Genomic DNA, 21,186 nt, shown 5'->3' with positions numbered 1-21,186 from the left:
CGATTTTAAATTTTGTTTATATAATATAAAGATACGTCCTATATTATACAAATACATTTTTGTCCACGTGATGAATCGATATTTGGTTACGATTATTGTTTTTATTTGCTTAACTCTCCCTTTTTGGTTTTCGTTTCTTTTCCTCCTTTCATTTTATTTTCTTTTTATGTTTTTTTTTTTCAGATTGTTGATACGCTTATATCTATCACAGCTTACGGACAGATATTATATTTATCCATTATTTGTCATTATACAGTGGCATCAATGTCCGGATTACTTGAAACAATTTCACGTATAAGCTTCGTGCGATTACCGTGATAAAAATTGAAAAAAGTAATGTAAATAAAAATTAATTACGAATGAATTTGTTGGAAAATAGGGAAATCGAATGAAATTCTAACAAGAAGCAATCTCTGATATTGAAAACCGCCGTATGATGATCTGCTGTTACGTTGTAGCTGTGCGACTCTCTACTTTACGTATAATAATGATAATAATGATAATAATGATGATAGTACAGTTAAAGCATTGCATACAGTATTACGTTATGGTACGTACTGTTGTGATTGGATATTATTTTCCCTCTTTCTTATCAGCTATAATTGCGTTCAATAATTCACTAACTGTTATTAATGTTGTAATTTTAATTCACTAACATTTTAGTTTTCGTTATTGTTTGGCACGTGTCGTTCGTTTGTCAGTAGGTATGTTTTTTCTTCATGTGAATCGATTAAGTAATTTTCCTTCGGTTAATTTTACCGATAATGATCGAGAGGCTGGACAGAAAACAGGAGCAAAATCGTCGTTTCACTGATTTTCCGTTTTACTAATATTTAATGTATGCCAGATGTTTTCTTACTCCTGAAACGTTGCGTAATTTTAGTTTGTCTTATCACTTGTTGAAAAACAGCAGAACTCGATTTCTTCCAAGATGAAAATATCTCGGGGGAAAGGGATTCGGTGTAAAGATTAAAATTATTGTTTCTTTTCTGTTCTGATTGGAAATTAAATCATCGATCTTAATCATTGCAGATTAATATTCAGATCTCCTTGATCCCCCTTCCATCCACCGCCTCAATGAGCCGGAAACAGCAATTTCAGATGAACCGGAAGCAGCCGAGTCTGAATGAAATCGCGTATAACGAGCATCGTTAAATCATACATTATGCATGTGTGTTTAATAACTAGTTTCTACATCATCGTTACATTACGAATTAGGTAGGTATCTTATTGGTTTACAATTTCATTATCCTATATCACCGGCAGCCCGCACCTGCATCCGGTGAACCATCGGGCGAACGCGATGTAATTATACATTAATCGTTATAATTTATGTTCGTGGTATAAAAAAGAAAGAAAGAAAGAAAAAATTAAACGATCACACCGTCGTCTCGACGTTCGATATAACCTGCTGTCAACAAATACTGTCCTTGCCGTAATTGTCGAGGAACATCTCCTGCGGCGTTGCTAGATAACGATTGCTCAGTCTACTTCCGGTCAGGCCGTTGTTCGGGTGGGTGTGATTCACGTGCAAGTTGTTCACGTTTATAGCCACGTTCTTCTTCTTCTTTCGCGCCCTGTGACGGTACAGGCAGTACTTTAGGCACCCCGTCGCCAATAGCAAAATTGCAAATATTCCCAACGCCCCCGCGCCAATTGCGACGTACAGCAACGTGACACCGAAACGATAAGAGCAGTTGCCCTCCTCCTCGTCGAAGCCTGACGGACAGTGACGGACTCCGTCGCACCAAAGCGCGCCGTTTATGCACGCTTGGATCTCCGGGCATCTGGAAAATGGCCGTTTAGTTATTAAAATTTAACGCGAATATTGAATTTTTAGATAATTGGATGGGCGGGCTGAAGTTCCGGAAGCACTTAATAAAGTTTTGAAGAAACGTCAAGTTCGATTTCTCTATTTCACTTACAAGTTTTTCTACAAAAAAAAGTCCAGAATTTGACGCTTTCGAAACTTTTCAATCTTGGAATCACAATCACGCCCAAAATTGAATCAATCAACAAAATGAAAATTATTTTCTTAGCTGTTGCGAAAAACCTGCAAAAATTTCTTACTGTAATTCTACTCGATTGACGAAATCATTTATACTGAACGAGAATGGCTAGTAAGAAAATGTTATCACAGATTAGAGGGAGAGTTTAAATGAAATCGAGAGAAAAAGAAAGCTGAGGAATTTCCCTCAGACGGTGAATTGTACAAATAACAAGAGGACAGAATCATGTGAACGATAAAAAAAGATTTTTCCCCGGAGACTTTGATCGGCGAGTGTCGGTTACTGCCAGGCTGAAAAAGTCGGGAGATTGGGATCATCCGATTAAGATATATAACAGTCTAGACGCAAAAAAAAAAAAAGATAAGAAGAAAGAAAAAAGAAAAAGATTCGTTATCAAGTTTGATGCTCGGATTTACGGATGCGTGCATTGAGCTGGCTCAAATAATTTGTTACGACTTCGTCTCGCAGATGTTTTTGTATCACGTGAGTACTCACGTTGTATAACTATACACACAATGTGTAAATATAAAGTGAGATCAATAAAACGTAACACTTTTTATCGTCGACCTCGTCCAACTTATCAGGGGATCAGTGCGAGCTGGAATCAAGTTGGACTAATTGCAAAATTTTGTACTCGAATCAAGTTTCAAGCTGCGTAAAAGTTATCTCAGTTTTTCTTGTTTTTTAGGTTTCTAATTTTGTTCTTGTTTTTCGGTTCAGGAATCTGAATATTGAAAAGAATTTTCACGAGTAACGTGTCGATAAAAGAATTTGATTCTTGACACTTTCGAAATTAATCCAATCAATCACGACAAAATGAAAAAATTTTAAACAAAAACAAAGCCAAGGATATACAGTCGAATGTCGACAGGCATAAAATTCGTTTCCGCCCTGTTTCCCTTAAGCCGTAACTAATTGTGGGACCCCAATTTACCACGACTGATCAGGATTACCCGGGACGGAAAAGTTTATTGAACAAACTGTATACACATCACCGTAGAACAAAGCCATCGAAGCCGGCAAATCTCTCCCCCTCTCTTTTTCTCCACCGACGAGCAATGCAGTAAATATATAAAGTTGAAGTTTATCGTATCTGGGGTAGTTTGAGCGGAGGCAGTCTCATCTAGAAGGGTATACCCGCAGGTCCGTAGGTATAATAACAATAATGTCACTCGAACCCGTTGTTTCAGTGCCGAATTATAGGCGGTCATAAAGGTGGACTATTAGCGAGAAATTGCAAGGCAATCGTGAAAAACTTTTTCCAAGCAGTTGGGTAAAAAGAGTCCATCCATCCACCTCCGCGAGGGAAGGTTGGGGTGGATCCACCATCTTTTAAAAACCAGCCATCCTACCTGTAGAGACAGTCGTGAACGGGTGAAATGGCAAAAGCGGAACCAGCTGGGAGCGCGAGGGACGCTCGCTTCGAAATGGCCATCCAAGTGACGGCGTAGTATCCAGGTTCCCGCTGCAGGAACTCGACGACGAAGCTCCGGGCGTGTGGCATGATGAGAACCGAGTGATTTGAAAGGCTGGCGTTCCATCCGTCGGAGAAGAAATCAACGGTTTTGAGTCCTTCCGGTCCACCCTCAGGGCAAATAACATTTCTCCGACGGGTGTCAGCGGCCGAGTAAACGACGATCCTGTTCAGGGTCGGGCACTGGGATACGGTCTCGGGGCTGATGCCGAAGCCAGCGGTTCTGAGGTACAGGAAGTTCATTTGCGAGTCCTCGGGCTCGATGAGCCAGGGCTCGTTTACGCACTGCGAGGCGGTGGCAGCGTCGTCGGTGGCGAGGGGTTGTTCCTCTGCGGGGGGACCAGAGCCTGGGATCAAGGGGGTCCTGGGGGGCAGCGGGTTACGGAGGGAGATCTCGCCGCTGGTTCCGCGTAGCCGTCGCTCCTCGAGACGCGAGGTGCATCCGGTTTCGGCGGCTTCATTGGCCTCTAGGAACTGGTACCGCCCCTCGAAGAAGAAGTTCCTGTAGTCCTGGGTGATGTTCATTCCCGTGACGCGGAACCGCACTTCCACCACTGCCGCTGTGAGCGGCCGCAAACTCACCGCACCGCTCGTGTTGGAGCAGAGACAATCCCGCACCAACTTCACCCCCGGCCACGGGAACTCGGACACCGAGATTTCCGCTACCAGCCCTGGGGATGACGGGTACTCGCAGCCCCACCGACCCACCAATGGGTCCGTGGACGAGACGCACCGCGTTCGGTCCCCGAAGGACGCTGGGCCCAACGTTAGTTGGACACGCTGCTCCGGATCCGCTTCGAAGCGGTAGATGCAGCTCAGGTTTTGAGCCCCACCACGTCCGTAGAAGAAGACGCTTTTCGGGGAGGCGAACTTCCCGGACCTTGGAGCCTGCGAGGAGCGGAAGACCTCGTCGCAGGACATCGCCTCCTGCACTGGAACACCACCTGTGGAACTTGAGTGTACGAACTCGTAACGCAGCACGAAACTTATCGGGTACAACGCGCTTCCTTGACGTAGGATGTGCTCCAGGGTCAGGTCTTTTCCCGTGGATACGTAGCTCTCGGATAGCTTGCAGGGGCGCGTCTGACGGCTGCTGTTCCGTAGAAGGCTGTGATCGCAGAGACGCGGTATATCGTCCTTGCAGAATTCACCCATCAGTGAAACGTTCTGAAAATCGATGAAGATTTAAGTTACAGTGACATTTTTTCTTCGGACTATCGTGATGATCAGGTTACACCTGTACTACATTCGATTTTATGTCCAAAAGTAGTGAACGAATGAATGATAATCACCTTTGGGGCCGATTGTTTGTCCGACGGATAAGCTCCGTCCCATATCTGTAGCCTCGTGTTGCACTCTGCAGCAGAGTCGAGGTTAGCGGCAGGGTCAGAGCTCGCTGCGTAATACTTGACAAAGGATATCCAGACGATTTCGCTCGCCTTTCCCTGAAAGTAATACCGACAAGTGGTATTGGGGGGTAGCGAGTGCCTCGGGTTTTCCAAAATACCCGAGGAGCTTTCGTATCCGGAGATGTAGAAGTCGCAGTTGTTGTTCTCCTTGACAAAGCTGCGGGACTTTTCGTCGACGAAGAGAACCTGTCGAGGGGCGAGGCGCCAAAGAAAGATGGATCCATAAAACACTTTCGCCCCACTGGTGAAAGTAGTCCTAAATCATACCTGCACTTCCAGTTCAAACCCAGGAAGAAAGCTGAGCGGAACCGGATGAAAAGGGTTGTCGTAAGGCGACGTGTGAAACTCTAGAAGCATCGTGTTATGGCTACTGACTATATCAGGAACGGCATCCCCTCCGCAGAGGCGGACCAACACTCTGTCAGAAGTCGATCCACCGTCGTAGACGGTGAGGTAGTCTTGAACGACGTTGCACTGGTCCCAGACCCTGGAAAATGATCGTCGATGAGAGAAAAGCAGAGTTTGAATTACACAGTCGGAGGGATTTCGCAAAGACGATGGTATGCAGACTCTGTAGCTTTGTAGCTTTGATGGGCTTTCATGCGACATAAAATCCCGTGCATGCATGATGCACGGTGCAGGCAGCAGGTAGATTCACGTTCTCCACACTCGGAGGCTCGAGAGAACTGGGTAACTTATTTTCCGGTGTAGGATTTACGAGCAGAGCGGGAGCGGAGGGGGGGGAGGGAGGGCAACAGCGGGAATGGAATGAACGTTACACACCTTAATATCCGCTGGCTCCTATCGTATTTGACAATTTGATCCTTGATGTGGATTTTATGGCTGTTTCGCTGGCTGACTGCTAGCAGCGCCCGGTGACCCGGCGGGGCTCGCATCTGCTCCACCCTGTAGTAGCAGGTCACGTTCCTGGGGTAGACACCCGGGTAGTTCGGGGATTGGAGGCGGCAAGCCCGCGTGTCGCACCGGGTCAAAACCCGGTCGCAGTAGGTCCCGTTTACCAGGTCTCCTCTCCACGTCGCCATGGTGCTGTTGCCGTATCGGAGGTGCGCCTCACTGCGGCGCAGGAACTTGTAAGACAGCTTGAAGTCGAAGTTGTAGCCGACGCCCTGCGGAATTTTTCGACTAGTCAAGTTCTGAGCTGCGGTCAAACGTCCCGAGACGAGTTATCGCGGCGGAAGATGACGACGGAAGTACCTAGCTACTCCAGGTGTACCTCGTCCATTTTCCTCTCAGTCTCTGAGAGGTTCTGGTTCATCGAAAGACAACGAAGACGTATTTTTTTAAGGTGCCAATCCAGCCGTTTAAGGTGCTTGTAAAGACGCGTTGTACACCTCGAAAACGCGGGGATGCAAAACATTTATACCGCTCAAGCGTTCAGAGTGAAACTTGGGCAGTTGATGCCGTATTTTGGCAAAAAGTGGAGCGTATTTTTAATTTTTCAAAATTTGGAAAAAGATTTTACAGATTGGTTACCACCTACAGAAATTGGCCAAATTTTCACAGGTGCACTGAATGGATCGACCTATCCGGTATGATGCCACTCGGCGGTGATAAAACATACATTTTGAGCCCAGTCCCATGAGATTTGATGGTGAAATGACGAAATGGCAGCTGATCTGGTTTTCGATTATGAAGAACACCGAAATCTCATTTTGGCGACATTTGTTATCGACATTACGCGCATGCTGGTAATGTATGCGTGTAATGTCGGTAAAAAATTACCGACAAATGTCACCAAAATGAGATTTCGATGTTATTCGTAATCGAAAACTAGATCAGCTGCCATTTCGTCATTTCACCATCAAATCTCATGGGACTGGGCTCAAAATGTGCGTTTCATCACCGCCAAGTGGCATCATATCGGATAGTTCGATCCATTCCGTGCAAATGTGAAAATTTGGCCAATTTCTGTGGGTGGTAACCAGTCTGTAAAATCTTTTTCCAAATTTTGAAAAAGTAAAAGGACGCTCCACTTTCTGCCAAAATAAGGCATTAACTACCCAAGTTTCACTCTGATCGCTTGAGCGGTATAAGAGTTTTGTATCCCCGCGTTTTCGAGGTGTACAACGGGTCATTACAAGCACCTTAAGGGGCGAAAACCGGGCCAAAGTTCACTTCCAAAAAATAACGGATGTAGCCTCTGAGGGTAAAAACACTGTGCGTATTTCATCATCTGTTGATAGCAAATAAAGTCAAATTGGTTTGTTGAAAAAAATATCGGTCTTTGGGAGTAAACTTTGGGATAATTGAAAGGGTGAACTTGAACTGTCGAATTGGCAGGTGAATAAAAATAGGTGTCCAGTGTTTTTTGAGGTAGTAGAACGTATCGCGGAGTGAAAAAAATCAACGAGGCACACCTCGGGTGCTTTCCTCGCGAGAACCGGAGAAAGCGAAGGTTCGAGATGAATGAAAAAAGCCTCCGTCATCAGGGGCTAATTCCGGGGCTCCGAAGTGTTCCGGACGATGAAAAGCGGGCAAAAAGAGGGCGCGGGCTCACCTGCTCAGAGAGGCGGGACAGGAAGAGGGTGAGATTGATGGATGGCGTCTCGCTGTAGTATACCGTGTAGCCCCAGGCACTGCCGCACCATTGACCGCCGGTCGGTGGTCGTCCGATTTCTCGTATGGTCATGTAGCCATCGGGGCATCCCTCGGAGGTGAAGGAGAGGAAGCGGCCGACGGTAAAGGTGTCGAAGGTGAGCTGGACCGGAAATTACAAGATAATTGATACTGGAGTCGTCAAGACAATCGTCGTTCCTCACCTGGACAAGATCCCCCAAATCGCCTCCGGCCGCGGTGAAGTTCAAGTTGCACAAAAAGGGCAACCGGTCCTCCCGCGGTCGGCGAACTTCGACTACGTAAGTACGGCCCACATCGCCGAAGAGGGTCCGGTTACAGGCTGGAAAGGAAATCACCTTCGATTTCGCGTGTAATTTACGGGGATAAAGTGTCGCGAAGTGCAGTTTGCACTCGAATGCAACTCGATCGTCGTAAATTCGAGCCTCGTTTCCAACCCGGTTTGCCTGCAAACTCTCGGTACAACTTTCAACATTATATATATATATGTAATAAGCTTTTGCGCTAGTTACTTTCTTAATTCTTTCACGACTTTCGAAACACGCGAACCCTTTAAAACCCAAGAGAGCTCCCGAGGGGTGTTTCTTGGCGATACTTTTAACGAGTTGGAAAACTTGGGTAAATTAATACGGAATATTGATAGAATACGCGAGTCTCCACCAGGTTGTACACAGGATTTACAGGGAAGGAGGGTAGCAATTTTTAATTTAAAATCCTCGAGTTCGCTGCTTTCTGCACGGCGAATTAAGACTGTGAAATTCAAACCAAGAAGAAAAAAGAAAATAAAAATTTCATCCAACTGTATAAGCCATTACATCCTGCCTCTCAAAAACTCACGAGAACAGTATCTGGGCTCGTCCGACTTGTCGCCGCAATCGTCTTCCCCATCGCAGAATTTGTCTTGCGCAACGCACTGCCCCGTATCGCAGAGATATTCGGATGGTCGGCAGCCCGTCGAGCTTGCAAGGGTTGAGGATGAAGTCGAAGGACTAGCGGATGCCACCGACGTTCCGGTAACGAGGACAGCCGCTGTAGCGGCTGTGAGCAGCAACTGCCAGCGCACCAACATCCCCCTTCACCCTGAAAATTGAATCGGTACTCCGGATTATGCTGCCTTATCCTCTGCTTGAACGAGAGGATTTTTTGTCCTTTGAATATCCGTTCATCGTGGGTAATTCATCGCAATTTTCAAATCCAGCGGACTTTAATTTCGTCTATAGAAACGTGGTAATTGCGTGGTGGAAACATGTAACGCTAATGAGTTTCAATCCAATCAGACGTAAATTGCTTTTACTCCACAATTAGTAACCGCATGCAGCGCGGTAGTATGACTTGCATAACAAGTATGTGAATATCGAGTTATAAAATAAATTAACAACAATAAGACCAAGTCAACTCATCTGTTTGATCCAACCCGCACATCTCGTTTCATTCAAACAACTTTTCCCGTTGAATCTGGCTAATCCATTTCAGACCCATGAATTTCGAACAGACTCGATTAACTCTCGTCTTGTACCGACAATTGGAACTATCTCACCGTGGCAATTTATCATCGGTAATAACGTGGCGGTAGACATTTTTCCTCTACCTTGTAGGAAACGTAGAATCTATGAAAAAAATTGAACTCAAAATTGACAGAGAAAGCTTTGGAAAATGGCGCTCGATTATAATAACGAAAATATCAGAGGACGTGTCGCGTGACACGAGCAGGGTGCATGAGAGTGATGAGAAATTAATGAGTCCTCCCGGCATGTCGACTCATTGTCCTGATCAGTGAGTAATTGCGTCTCCGATGAGCGTTCGGTGTGGCTTATGGTTGTTGCATGGCAGGTTTCGTTCGGGTTGTAATTACAGTAAATATGAGACATAGAGGGCGACGCGACATGGGAAAAGACAATACGCTCGATTCGAGAGGGTGGAACCTGCGCGGATTCAATGAGCAACTGTTTATAGGTTTGCCTATCTTTCCAGGGGTGAATGAGGAGGGAAAAACAAAGGAGGGGGTGGAATCCGGCCGACATTGTACGGCGAGCGAGCGTAAAAGGGATATCAGATAGGGCGGAAGACAATGCCGAGGGTGGCGGAGATATGAGAGGCTCTTTGGCACATTGTACACCTACGTTATGTGCGACGGTGGCCGAACCTCCAGGATCCAGTGTGTAGCCACTTACTCACGGTTATCGGACTGCTTCTTGCGTTGCTTTTTCGACCGCAAGCCTATGCAGAGGTAACCAGCGCACAATACAGACCTTAACAAGAGATTAATTCGAGCTAATGACCATCCACAGCCAGCCATGAAAGCTTTCCACGATTTTCGGAGAAAAATGATTACCCGGAGTTTCTCTTTTTCCTTTTTTTTTCTCTTCTTCTCTTTCAACTGTCCCAGGTCCAGGTCTAAGACGATTTCGTGGGAAAGGGAAGCCCGTTTTTTAAAAGGTTAGCAGCGGGTCAAAGAGATCTCATGAGGGTGGAATTTCGAGGCACGAATGCACGAGGCCTTACACTCGTGGGGTTCAACCAATTTAGTCCCACACATGCCGACGCGATTTTCTTCGAAGACATCGCGATGAGGGGAGGAACCAAGAAGAAGTTGAAGCGGTTTAAGGAGGAAGAGGAAAAAAGCACAACGCGCATATATCTAGACACTTATATCTCCGTTCCACCATAATATCCAATTTCCCAGGGATTGGCGAACGCGGAGAGTATCTACTTCTGTATCGGCGGAGTTCAAAAGAGGAAGAAAGCTCCGTCCGCAGGAGCGAGGCGGGCGACAAGGTATCTATAAAATTTCCATGTCAACCCAACGAACGGACAAACAGCGTCAGCTTCCGATCCCCTACATAGCAGTTCCTCGAATAGGATTCTACTCCGATCAACGGAAGTTCCCTCATCCTTCTTCTTTCAGAAGAAGAAGAAGAAGAAGAAGCGAAAAATCCACTTTCCCAAAATTTTCACTCACCAGACAAAGCTCAAAATTCTTTATAAGATATACGCGGCACAAAAGCACCAGCGAGGTAACTTCTTCTCATGAACTATAGAAAACTTGTGCCATTTAGAAAAGCTGCAGCTGATACCTGAGTTGCAGACGAGTTGCATCAGCGGATCAGTATCAATCAGCGCAGCATCCCTTAAAGTTGCTGCTGCTGCTGCTGATGGTGATGGAAGATTCTTCATGTAACCGGGATGCAAGGAGGTACCTGGTACCTATTCCCGTTTTGACCTTACGGGGTTTCATCGTCTCTGCAGTGGCGCCAGTCCACCATAATGGTCAACTTGAAGAGCCGCCACTGCTTCGACTATAACAACAGGAACTTTGATGCTGTTGGTACATAAACGTTAAGATAAGCCGCTTCGATATGGAAGCATGAATGTGTCGTAGAGCCTGAGATGGGTTCTAAATTAAGGCAGCTGCTCTCAACCCTAACCGTTTCCATTCTTCCCTTTAACTCTTCGGCTAATGATTACAATAACACAACTGTGAGACCATTTTTTTTTTTTTTTTTTCTTTTTATCATTTTTTCTTATCCATTCCATGAGAATTACGGTTTGAAATGGAGTTCTGGATCTCGTTACAGACTTGAGTTTGCAATTATAAACCAATTACATTGTGCATCAGTCTGACTGAGGATTCGGAACAAGAGAGATAGAGAGAGAAAGAAAGAGAGAGTGGGGGGGGGAGAAGGAGGGGTATTCAAAGCTGGAATATGAGACTTTCGCCCGCGCGTGAATATTGCATCGCAGTGAGAGAATAATAATGATAATAGTAATAATAAATATCATTCTCCGGGAGTTTTCATTAGACAAAAGAAGAGAGCCGAATAACCGTGGCGATGAGGGGCGGGGGGTGAGGAAGTTGCAGGTATTGAGATGAAGACGAGAAGAGAGATTTGGTCGGGATCGCTGGGCCCTTTTTGACGATGAGGAAAGACACCAACCCCCGGACGATGGAGAGAATAACACTTTAACTCTTAATCACATTGCCGCTGCCTCTTTCTCGACGAAATAAGGAAACAGGGTCTCTTCCCTCTCGTCGGAGGGCTCTTTTTACGGACGGAAGAAAGTGGCTATATACTTATATATACTCTATATATACATATTTATAACGTGCGCACACAGCTGTGCTGCAGTCGCGGTCACCGATCGATGCCAAAAATGTACCAGCCATTTTCACCGTAGTGCCTTACACTCGTCGAGGTATATGTATAGTAGGGTGGCGCAAAAATCCGACTGTTTTTTTTTTTTTTTTTTGAGTCTCGTGTGACAAAATGTTAGTTTTTGGTGTTTTAAGAGCCCACTTCAAAGGACAGTTCAAAAAAAAAAAACTTTAAGAGGTCGCTCTAAATTTTCTAAAATGTCTAAAAGAGTCAAGGAATTAAATTAAAAAAATTATATTTTCAGTATTTTGTTTGATTTTTAATTCATTTCGTGGTGTATTGTTATCGATTCTTTCTTACTAAATTGAAGAAAAAAAATTTATCAAATTTTAATATGAATATTAAAAGGTCGCTCGAAAAGATCTAAAGATATGCACCAAAAAATTGAAAAAAAATTATGAGCGACCTTTCAAAATTCAAATTTTGAACTGAAACTTTCGGAGACTTATTTTTTTTTGTCTATAAAATTATACCGTAATGAGAAAAAAAATGAAAAAAAAACTAACGATTTTTAACGATTTCTGTCGTTTTAAAAAATGTGGAGCGACCTGTTAAAATTTTTTTTTGAACTGTCCTTTGGAGTGGGCTCTTGAAGCATCAAAAACTAACATTTTGTCACGCGAGACCAGAAAAAAAAAAAATTTCGGTTTTTTTGGTTTACATTAGGGTGGGCCAAAAAAAAAAAAAAATGACTATTTTTTTCGTTAGTCACCGTGAAATATCGTTCAAGATGACGAGAAAAAACTCTGTCAAAGTTTGAGCTCTTAATATTAATATTAAGATTTCCTATTTGCGATTTTTTATTTTCCGTTTGAACAAAACAGGAAATTGTTTTTTTTTTCTTCTTTTTTTTTGATTCCGGAATTTTATTATTCAACAACGGATCGGCGTATAATAAAGGAAAAAAAAAATTTCCCGTGTTACTGAAAACGGGAAATGAAAAATCTCAATATTAAAGGCTCTAACTATTACAGAATTATTTTCGTTGTCATCTTGAACGATATTTTCACAGTGACTGACGAAAGAAAAGAAAAGAAAAAAAAAAACTAGTCATATTTTTTGGCTCACCCTAATATACATTGTATACATTATACCATATATATATATATAATGCATGACGGGTACATCAACCGTCGCCTAATTTTATGAAAATGGAACCGTCAAGTTTGAAAAATCAACGACTTGTATGAATTTATCGTTATTTGAAAGGTAAATCCCGAAATTATCGTTTCACGCGAGATGATGACGATGATGAAACGGGAAATTTAAATGACGTTCAAAGGAGAGTAACGATCTGCAGAGACTTTGTTCGCGCCTCGAACGAGAGATCCGGACCGCTTGATTGGCTAATGGTATTCCTGTTTTCAGGCTCAGTTTCACGGATCGTTATACATGTATAAAATTCACCCTATAGTACATACACGTACGTATTAGGTATGTGCATTAAGGGAGCTTTTTGGTCTCTCCGAATTTGTCTTCTTTCTTTCTTTTCTTTTTTTTTTTCTTTCATCTCTTTTTTTACTTCGATTTTTTACCCTTCAGACGATTCACCGCGCTGGAATTAAGCACTCAAAGGCTATATACGGAGTTTACCTACACATGAAACAAATTCCGACAATTATACACTGGCCGAGCTCCTGTGGGGGGTAGGGAAAAAAAAAGAAGACTTATCGACGACTCGGCCGGTGGAGTCTGCTTTTGAAAGTCTGAATAATTCGATGAACCGAGGACAGCTATGCTTGATTGCAAACCTCCACCCCCCCCCCCCCCCCCGCCCCGCCCCCCGAGCTCACTTAACTCGGTACGAAACGCGTCTGTGTGCGTGAATATAAACGGAGGATGTAAAAAAAGTTCTCAAGCTCTGCGCGTTGACGAGCTGCTCGGCTTTTAATCGCTCGGCCACGGCTATGGCTATGGCTATGGCTATGGCTATGGCTATGACGGTCGTGTAGATCGCGGTGAATGAAATATAATATGATATAGATGTACGGAAGTATGTGTGTGTGGGGAGTGGAGGGTGGGGTGGGGGTGGATTTGTAATTCCTTACCAAGTCAGCAGAGCGTAAAAGTTGCAGGATAAGTGTATACATATATACAAAAGCATATCCCCGAGGAAGGTTATTCCTCCATAAGGAGCGAGCGGACCGCAAGGCTCGTTTCGCGAACAAATAAAATCCCTACAATCCTTACACATACATGGACAGCAGAATCGCAGGGCCATATTCTTCCCGACTTTTAGCAAACGTTTTATTTCCGCAGGCAGGTCAGCCAGCCTTCCTGCTTCGCTCGTATAACCTCGCCATCCTCGTTCCGGTCAAGAAGTGAAAAAATTTATCAGACTTTCCTCGCTAAAATGTAAAGAGAGAAAAAATATTTAAATAAATTCAGTCTAGTGCAACGTCGGGGTGTTGTTTTTTTTTTTTTTTTTTTTTACCCTCAATATCGTGAATATTGCAATTTATGCAGGTAAGAATTATCACCGAAGATGAGATTGTAAAATGAGAAATTTGAATAAATTGCAGCGACTTTTTTTTTCTGTAATTAATTATACTGAATTCGCACATACGATGAGTATGGATAAAGAAAATTTAATGCTTCATTCGAGTGAGGATTTGCTGGCCAAGGTGAGACGCTCGAGTTTGCAGACTGTGTGGATACGGCAGGGAAAACTTAAGAAGTAAAAAGCTCTCCCCGAGTATGGCGCAGGGACTCAATTCACCTGCAGGAGATTCCACTTAAAATTTAAGCCGAACTTAAATTTGCCGCTACCCGATGGCCGCGGAACCTGCAGGGTGAGTATATATCCGTTAAGCCGGCCTTCAAAGAAGGATTATGATTTAAGTGGATATACGGGGTGTAGACATAACCGAGTAGCAAAAAGTGATTTTAAACTTTTTTTCAAATTATATACGTATAATGTGACGAGTCGAGCGTGCGAGACAGGATTGATCGGGATTTATTATCCGAATAAAAACCACAATTTCAACCCATATTTTAACACTTTCGTAATCCCAGTGCATCCCCTTGTCATTTTCTGCACATAATTTCGAGTGTAAATTCGCTTCAACCTTGGATTTTGTCTTCAATTTTTCTCCCTTCCTCCTAGTGGAGTTTTTTTGGTTGTTTTTTCAGTATATCGTAAATCAGTGATATTCCAGGTAATCACTCAATTCTTGTAGGTGTAGCTGTGAATTTTTTCGAATACGGTTTTACCAAAATTGTATATATTTTTTTTTTTTTTTTTTTTTTTTAAATAAAATATTTCTACATTATTTAACTTCGGTAGATTTCAAGCGAATTTTGAATTCTTTTGATAAGAGATCTTTTCGATTTTCAATGTTATTCTATTGACGGAGTAGAGAATTTTTATTTCACCGATTTTTCGTTGGTACTTCGGTACATTTTTAACGCAATGAAATTTAAAATACAGTGTAAAAAAAAACAAAATCAAAATAAAAAAAAAAAAAATTCTCAACCACAGCGTGAAATCTAAACCTTACTTCGCAGTTGAATTTCTGCAATAGAATCACGTAGTCCGTAAGGTCCTGAAGCAGGAATAAAAAAATGTTTGGCAAATTGGGGCGGAAGCGAAATTTACGAAAAGTGAAAAATGTCCTCGATCCTTGATGAAGGATTTCGCGCTCGGATTTCGGCGAGCATCTAAGAATCACCCGCAAACGCGAGGACTGACTGGTATTGCAAATAAAACGATCGCAGGCGAGGCTGCTTCGACGATTGGACGAAATCACCGCCATTCGTCTTGCCTGATCCCTGCAAACAAATTTCTTACTTCTGTTCCCTGGCGTCCGGGAGCTGCAGGAGGAGCACAGAACGAGGACATCTCGAGTCGTGTGTGCATCGGTTCTCTCGTCCCGGCAAGATATCTCTCCTTCTTTTCTTTTTTTTTTTTTTCTTTTTTTGCCCCGCGCCCGCGTCTCAATTCGCCATTTTGAAACGTCGCGAAAAACTTTATCCCCCAACCTTTTTCACATCGCCGATTCCGCCCGCGCGTGGAACAAGCCGCGTGCAGGTGAGAATTTTTCACGAGAGAGTATTATTCCTGCACAACTCGATTCTGAATTATATCCACAGACGATAAAAAAAAAAAAAAAAAAAAAAAAAACGGTACGTATAGCTACAGAATAGACACGGATTGTTTTTTTTTTTTTTTTTCATTTTTTACGTTATTGTTTTTTTCTTTCTCTTTGGGGGGAAAAAAAAAAAAAATTCTTCCCGCGGAGAGGAGCGGAGAAAGTAAAAGAAGAAGGACTGTGTGAAAATAGGGGAGAGTATAAAAGTGAAGAAAAGAGAGAGAACAAAATAAAAAAAAAAGAGAAAGAAAAATCAGCAGACGGAACGGAACGTCGTAGACTCGGAAAACTGCAAACGTCGGCGAGTTACGACGACGAACAAACTACGGAAATTTTACGCTGCAACATCGATTCTTTATGCACACGTATATATATATATATATATGTGTGTCTATTAAGGTGAGCCAAAAAAAAGACTATTTTTTTTTCTTCATTAGTCATCGTGAAAATATCGTTTGAGATGACGAGAAAAAAAAATTTTTTAATTCTGCAAAAGTTTGAGCTCTTAATATTAATATTATGATTTTCTATTTCCTGTTTGTGATTATCCATTTCGTTTTTGTTTTCGTCATGTTGAACGATATTTTCATGGTGACTAACGAAAAAAAAAAAAAACAGTCATTCCTTGTATGATTATTCGTGAAAAGTTTTGAAAATATTTCAACCGTATTGGCTATACATGAAAAAAAAAAAAAATTTATAAAACTTGACGAGAAATTTTTATCGTCAAGGTGATAAAAACTGTTTTAAATATTATTGTTAAGTAAGTTAATTCAACATTTATTCAGAGACTGTATCCCGGCGGCTCAGAGAAACGGTAGAAAAACATTGATGAAGAATTTTTTCACTGATATTATTATACCTCGCCGAAGTGAAAATGCAGCCTGAAATTTTTTCTATAATTCAACTACCTACTACATGTGGATATATGGCCATGACCGTATATAAAATTGCAGGAATTCCTCGAAGCGAAGAAATCCGCGGGAAAAGATTGAGCGCTTGTTATAATTACAAATTTTTCCTCAGAATTTTGGGCTCATCTTTTATTTAGAATTATCTTTTCTTTGTTTGTTTTTTTTTTTTTTTTTTTGTCATTTTTTTTACAGTCCACGGAAGATTTTGATTTCATTTTGTATTCTCCGGTAGAAAAAAAAAAGACTTCAACTTTGGAGTGATTAGTAATTTTTTCGAATCCGTGATTGTTTATAATTGTTATAAGTAATTATATGCAAACAAAAACGTATCTTCGTTAATATAATTCATTAGCGGAGAAATTTTATAATAAACGTATGCTGAAAACGTTTGGAATTTATTGCTTAACAAACAGAGATCTCGGAATTGACATTGGATTTACAAATTTCAATGCAGAGGGGTAGTTTTCATCCTCCGCATCGTCTCAAAATAAATGTTCATGTAAATCTCATTCAAGAACACTGTCTAAAACAATGTTGATAATCCACCCCGTTTTAGGGGTTGTTTCCAATTCTTATTGAATTTTTTGAAATTCGCATTCAGCGTCGAAGAACGTATAACACAAAGAAAAAAAACAAAACAAAGAAACTGAATCATCCGGTAATTATAATTTATTCTTCACTTGACTTCGCTTATTTTAAATTGCTCCCTGACACCCCAAATTCGTCTGGAGCATCCCGAAACCCACCCCAAATCCTCGATGACGAAGACTCAAAATCTCGGATCCCAATCGCAGCAAAATTTGTCGGCGAAGTTTGAAACCGCAGGGACGTGAAGTTGGCAAAATGTCTGGAGTTAGTTTTTCGAAAAATGACAGCATCTCGCCGGCCAAAAATTTGGAAAAAAAATTGAAAAAAACTCTCGAAAGCATCCCCGCTGCTTTTCCACTAATTTTCGCGCTTTCAGTGGCATATTTAAAGCTCAGATACGAAAGTAATCCCGACGGCGTTAGGGGCAGTCCGCACTTCCGGTCGGAAGGGGCGGCGGTTTAGCCCCGGCTGAAGGCGTTGCGGCAGCTCGGCAATAATTGATAACCCTCGGCGAAACCCTTCGTGAAATTATCCTGGCAGTCAAGACGCGCTGCAGGACGGCTTCCGAGGCACCCGGACACTTTGAATATCGACGAACACGTCAGGAGCAATGTTCCGGAGCATGGATCCATGTGCATATGCATACACCCCTTCACTTATCTGCATAATATATATGCCTGTATTGTATTGAATTGGACACGTTTTGTTTTTTATTGTGCGGAAAACGTCCGTTTTACGGATAAAAATTACACTCAAATTTGCACTATACAGGGTGTGTATCAGAAAAAAAAAAAATTTCCGCGCATTTCCACCGTGACGTTGTGTGGAAGATGTTTTTTTTTTTTTTTTTTTTTTTGGGGGGGAATTTAGAAGACTTCACTTAGAAGACTCACGCTTGTAATATTAAGTCTCCAGTCGATGTTTGAAAAGCGGATCTGACGACTTTTCTATTGTTAATTGAATATCATGAAATAGTTATAACTTAATATGAACTTTTAATTTAAGTCGTTTATCATGGATCGTGATTTTTGGGTTTTGAATGTGAATGCGAGGGAAGAAATATTAATTGAAGTGCTACAACCTGATTCTTCGTGAATTTGAAAAAAGTGAAAAATTGTGTATATTTTCACAGAATCTTTCTTTTAACGTAAAAAAAACTTTTCAAGTGGTTCCCACGGTGAAAAATGGGAAATTATTTTTTTCTCAAACACCCTAATGCACTGGGTTGTGGGTAATGTATGTATATATATATACCTGTCTGAAAATGTCCAGTAGGCAAGAAGCAAATATTGATTTCAAGTAAACTCTGCATTATCGTTATTACTGCGGTGTCATTTCGTTATTAATAAACTTTCCGAGGTGACATACATATATATATATCAGTGTAAACACAGAGTAAAAGCAATGCCGAATCCCGTATAAGAGATTGAAAAAATTTCGTCCTCAAATGCGCTTTTCGAAAAGCAGTATTTTCGATTTTTTTTTTCTAAAAGCGAGGAGAGGAGTTTCCTTCGGTGGAACTAAAGTGAAAGCACGCAATGTGAAAAATTGCGCTTTGTTAAAAAGATCAGAGTGATTCGATCGTTCGAGGGATAGCGCAGGACTCGAGTCTGCAGTTTGGAGGGAGAATTTTGCAGCGTGCGGTGGGTCGAATAGCGCAGAGTCTTGTAACTGGAGCAGCGCATTGCGAGAGGCTATACATGCAGCTGGAAACGAGCGATCTGGTCCGTTCTTATCCGCGTATTACAGTCTCTTGCAGGATAATTTCCCCGGGATGAGGATCTGATACAGTCGCATTGTTCGAATCCGGGAGAAAATAGCGCGGATCGATTTAACCCCCGATGAGCAATCGACGAATCGGTGAACAAGAAACTTCTCATAAACTGCGCAATTTTTGCAAATCGTGTTAGTGCAAGCAAGTGTTTAAAATCACGCGCATTTTACGCATCGCTACGACGAGTCGTATATATAAGCATGCGGATACTTATTTTGGATCAATTTGCACAATGGTTGGAACAAACTAATTAGCATAATCGAGTCGACCGCCGCCACCACCGCCGCAAAGCGCAACGATTCAATTAGCGGCGACGGTCGGCTTTGAAACAAGTAGTAAAAAAATTGATCTAAAATGAGCATTTTTAACTACCTGATTTCTCTTTGTTTTTTACTTCCTTCGTTTGTTCGCTTTTTCGTTTTTATACTTATTGCAAAACCACATTGAGGAATTACCTAATTTTCAAACTTGTGAAAAAAAATTGCAATTTCTCGTTTTCTTTTGAATTTATATACAGGTACGTTGTGTCAAAAAAAATTCAGTTTCGACACAGCTTAACGCCTAGTACAGAAAAATGAAAATATAATCGAAGGTTTCTGTGTGAAAACTGTTTCTATTATAAAAAAAAAATATTGAATAATATTGAAATAATTGATTCTTAATTCGTATATTTTTATTGTTCGTAGTAACGAATTTCTGTTTCCTTGTAAAACTGTAAAAAATGTTTTCAAAGATCATTGGATAAAAATTTTTAATAGAAAATTCTTTTCATCTCGCGGTTTCAATCGTAGATACGTGAGATTTGAACGATCAACGAGAATTCAAAGTGAAGTTTTAAATTCTCTTTTCTTCTTTAAGTGGGAGATGCAATATAAGACGAAAAGGAGCCATAAACCAGATCCTATTTAATATCTCTCGTCCCTGGCATCTGTCTAATTACTCGGACCGAGTAATTCGCCCCTTTCGAGGGATGCAGCTGCACTTAAATGCGCGCACTGACAGGGTGCATGCCCAGTTATTTGTGAAAACGTAATTCCCTGAGAATTCCAGGTTTTCCATACAAAAATCATTATTTATCCAGTTTGTTCTCGCATATACACAATAAATAAATAATACAATATACTCATACAAACAAGAATATTTTATATTTGACTAGAACACAGCTCATCGAACTTTTAAACAATATTTAACAAAATCATTGCCTGAAAATTGAAGGAAAAAAAATTATTTTTTCCCCATCAAATGGCTAAATTTTTATGAACCTAAAAAATTATTATATTCCAAATACGACATGAAATTCCCTGATTCCATAATTTCCACGATCACTGGACACCCTGAGTCTGATCAGGGGGTTCAATGTCCAATCGCAATGGTGCCTCGCTGCAATTCCGGGAAATTCGCGCGTCGCGTTCCTGACCGCGCACAACCTCCGGATCGCCCCCGGATCCGGTTTTAGGTATCGAAAATCGTACCCTGAACCCGCCTGGACTTTGAGTGCCCGGGGACTTTGAGAGTCGAAGCGTCGCGACGCGCGCCGACGTCCCCCCTCGTCATCACTCAGACCGACGATGCGTGTCTAAGGGTGCATGCACAACGCGGTTAGCTTTAACCTCAAACCGGCCAGGGGATGTTTTCAACTTGGAAGCATCCCCCTCCCGCCGGTTTTAAAATTAGTAAATTCACGTCGAGGGGGATGAAGGGGATGAACATTTGCATATCTATTCGTATAATTCGAATTCGTGCAACAAAGCCTCACGAACTTCCTAAATCGTGTATAATTCTCGATCTGGGACATTGATTGGGTTAAATATAACCTGTCCCAGTATAAGTGCGTTGTACGCGTCGGTTACGGGGGGAAACGAATAGCCTGATAACATCGGGTGGATGTTTACAAAAAATTGATGAAACAGAGAGTAAAAAATTTTAAGAAAAGGACTACGAGATTCTGTTAAAACCATTTAAAATAACCAGGGGTAGTTATCGAAGGGGGTTGAATTATACGCACGATACATTGGATAATAAACATTTTTCGTTGTAACTTACATGTCCAATATTCGGCTGGGCAAATCGGTCCGCGGTAGACACTCAGGGGGGGATGGACAAGGGGTTGAAAAAAAGAAATCCTAAAAAACTACTCGGTGAGAATGTACAAAAAAAAAAAAAAAATAATTGATGATG

At 41.9% G+C, this 21,186-nt stretch overlaps 1 protein-coding gene across 1 annotated transcript; it reads right to left on the bottom strand.

Annotated features, from left to right (window-relative positions):
- Positions 1-1,191: 1,191 nt before the first annotated feature.
- LOC124408195 lies at positions 1,192-21,097 on the bottom strand. The gene is made up of 9 exons (XM_046884945.1): positions 21,052-21,097; positions 8,325-8,567; positions 7,673-7,809; positions 7,411-7,611; positions 5,676-6,019; positions 5,160-5,379; positions 4,776-5,078; positions 3,362-4,650; positions 1,192-1,787 (listed from the first exon to the last, which is right to left on the bottom strand). The coding sequence occupies exons 2-9, from the start codon at positions 8,554-8,556 to the stop codon at positions 1,415-1,417; spliced, it is 3,099 nt and encodes a 1,032-aa protein (XP_046740901.1). The 5' UTR covers positions 8,557-8,567; positions 21,052-21,097; the 3' UTR covers positions 1,192-1,414.
- Positions 21,098-21,186: the final 89 nt, after the last annotated feature.

Source organism: Diprion similis, chromosome 7 (genome assembly GCF_021155765.1).
Source record: "Diprion similis isolate iyDipSimi1 chromosome 7, iyDipSimi1.1, whole genome shotgun sequence".
In the NCBI taxonomy this organism is placed as follows: Eukaryota; Metazoa; Arthropoda; class Insecta; order Hymenoptera; family Diprionidae; genus Diprion; species Diprion similis.
The sequence above is the reverse complement of the archived record's forward strand: the minus strand, read 5'-3'. Positions and strand labels throughout refer to the sequence as shown.

Excerpts from the sequence above, each read along its gene's own strand:
- LOC124408195 (XM_046884945.1), bottom strand. The coding sequence starts at position 8,556 with ATGTTGGTGCGCTGGCAGTTGCTGCTCACAGCCGCTACAGCGGCTGTC. Across the intron at positions 5,380-5,675 it reads AGGAGCCAGCGGATATTAAG|GGTCTGGGACCAGTGCAACG; the intron begins GTGTGTAACGTT and ends ATCATTTTCCAG. Across the intron at positions 5,079-5,159 it reads GGTTTGAACTGGAAGTGCAG|GTTCTCTTCGTCGACGAAAA; the intron begins GTATGATTTAGG and ends GCCCCTCGACAG.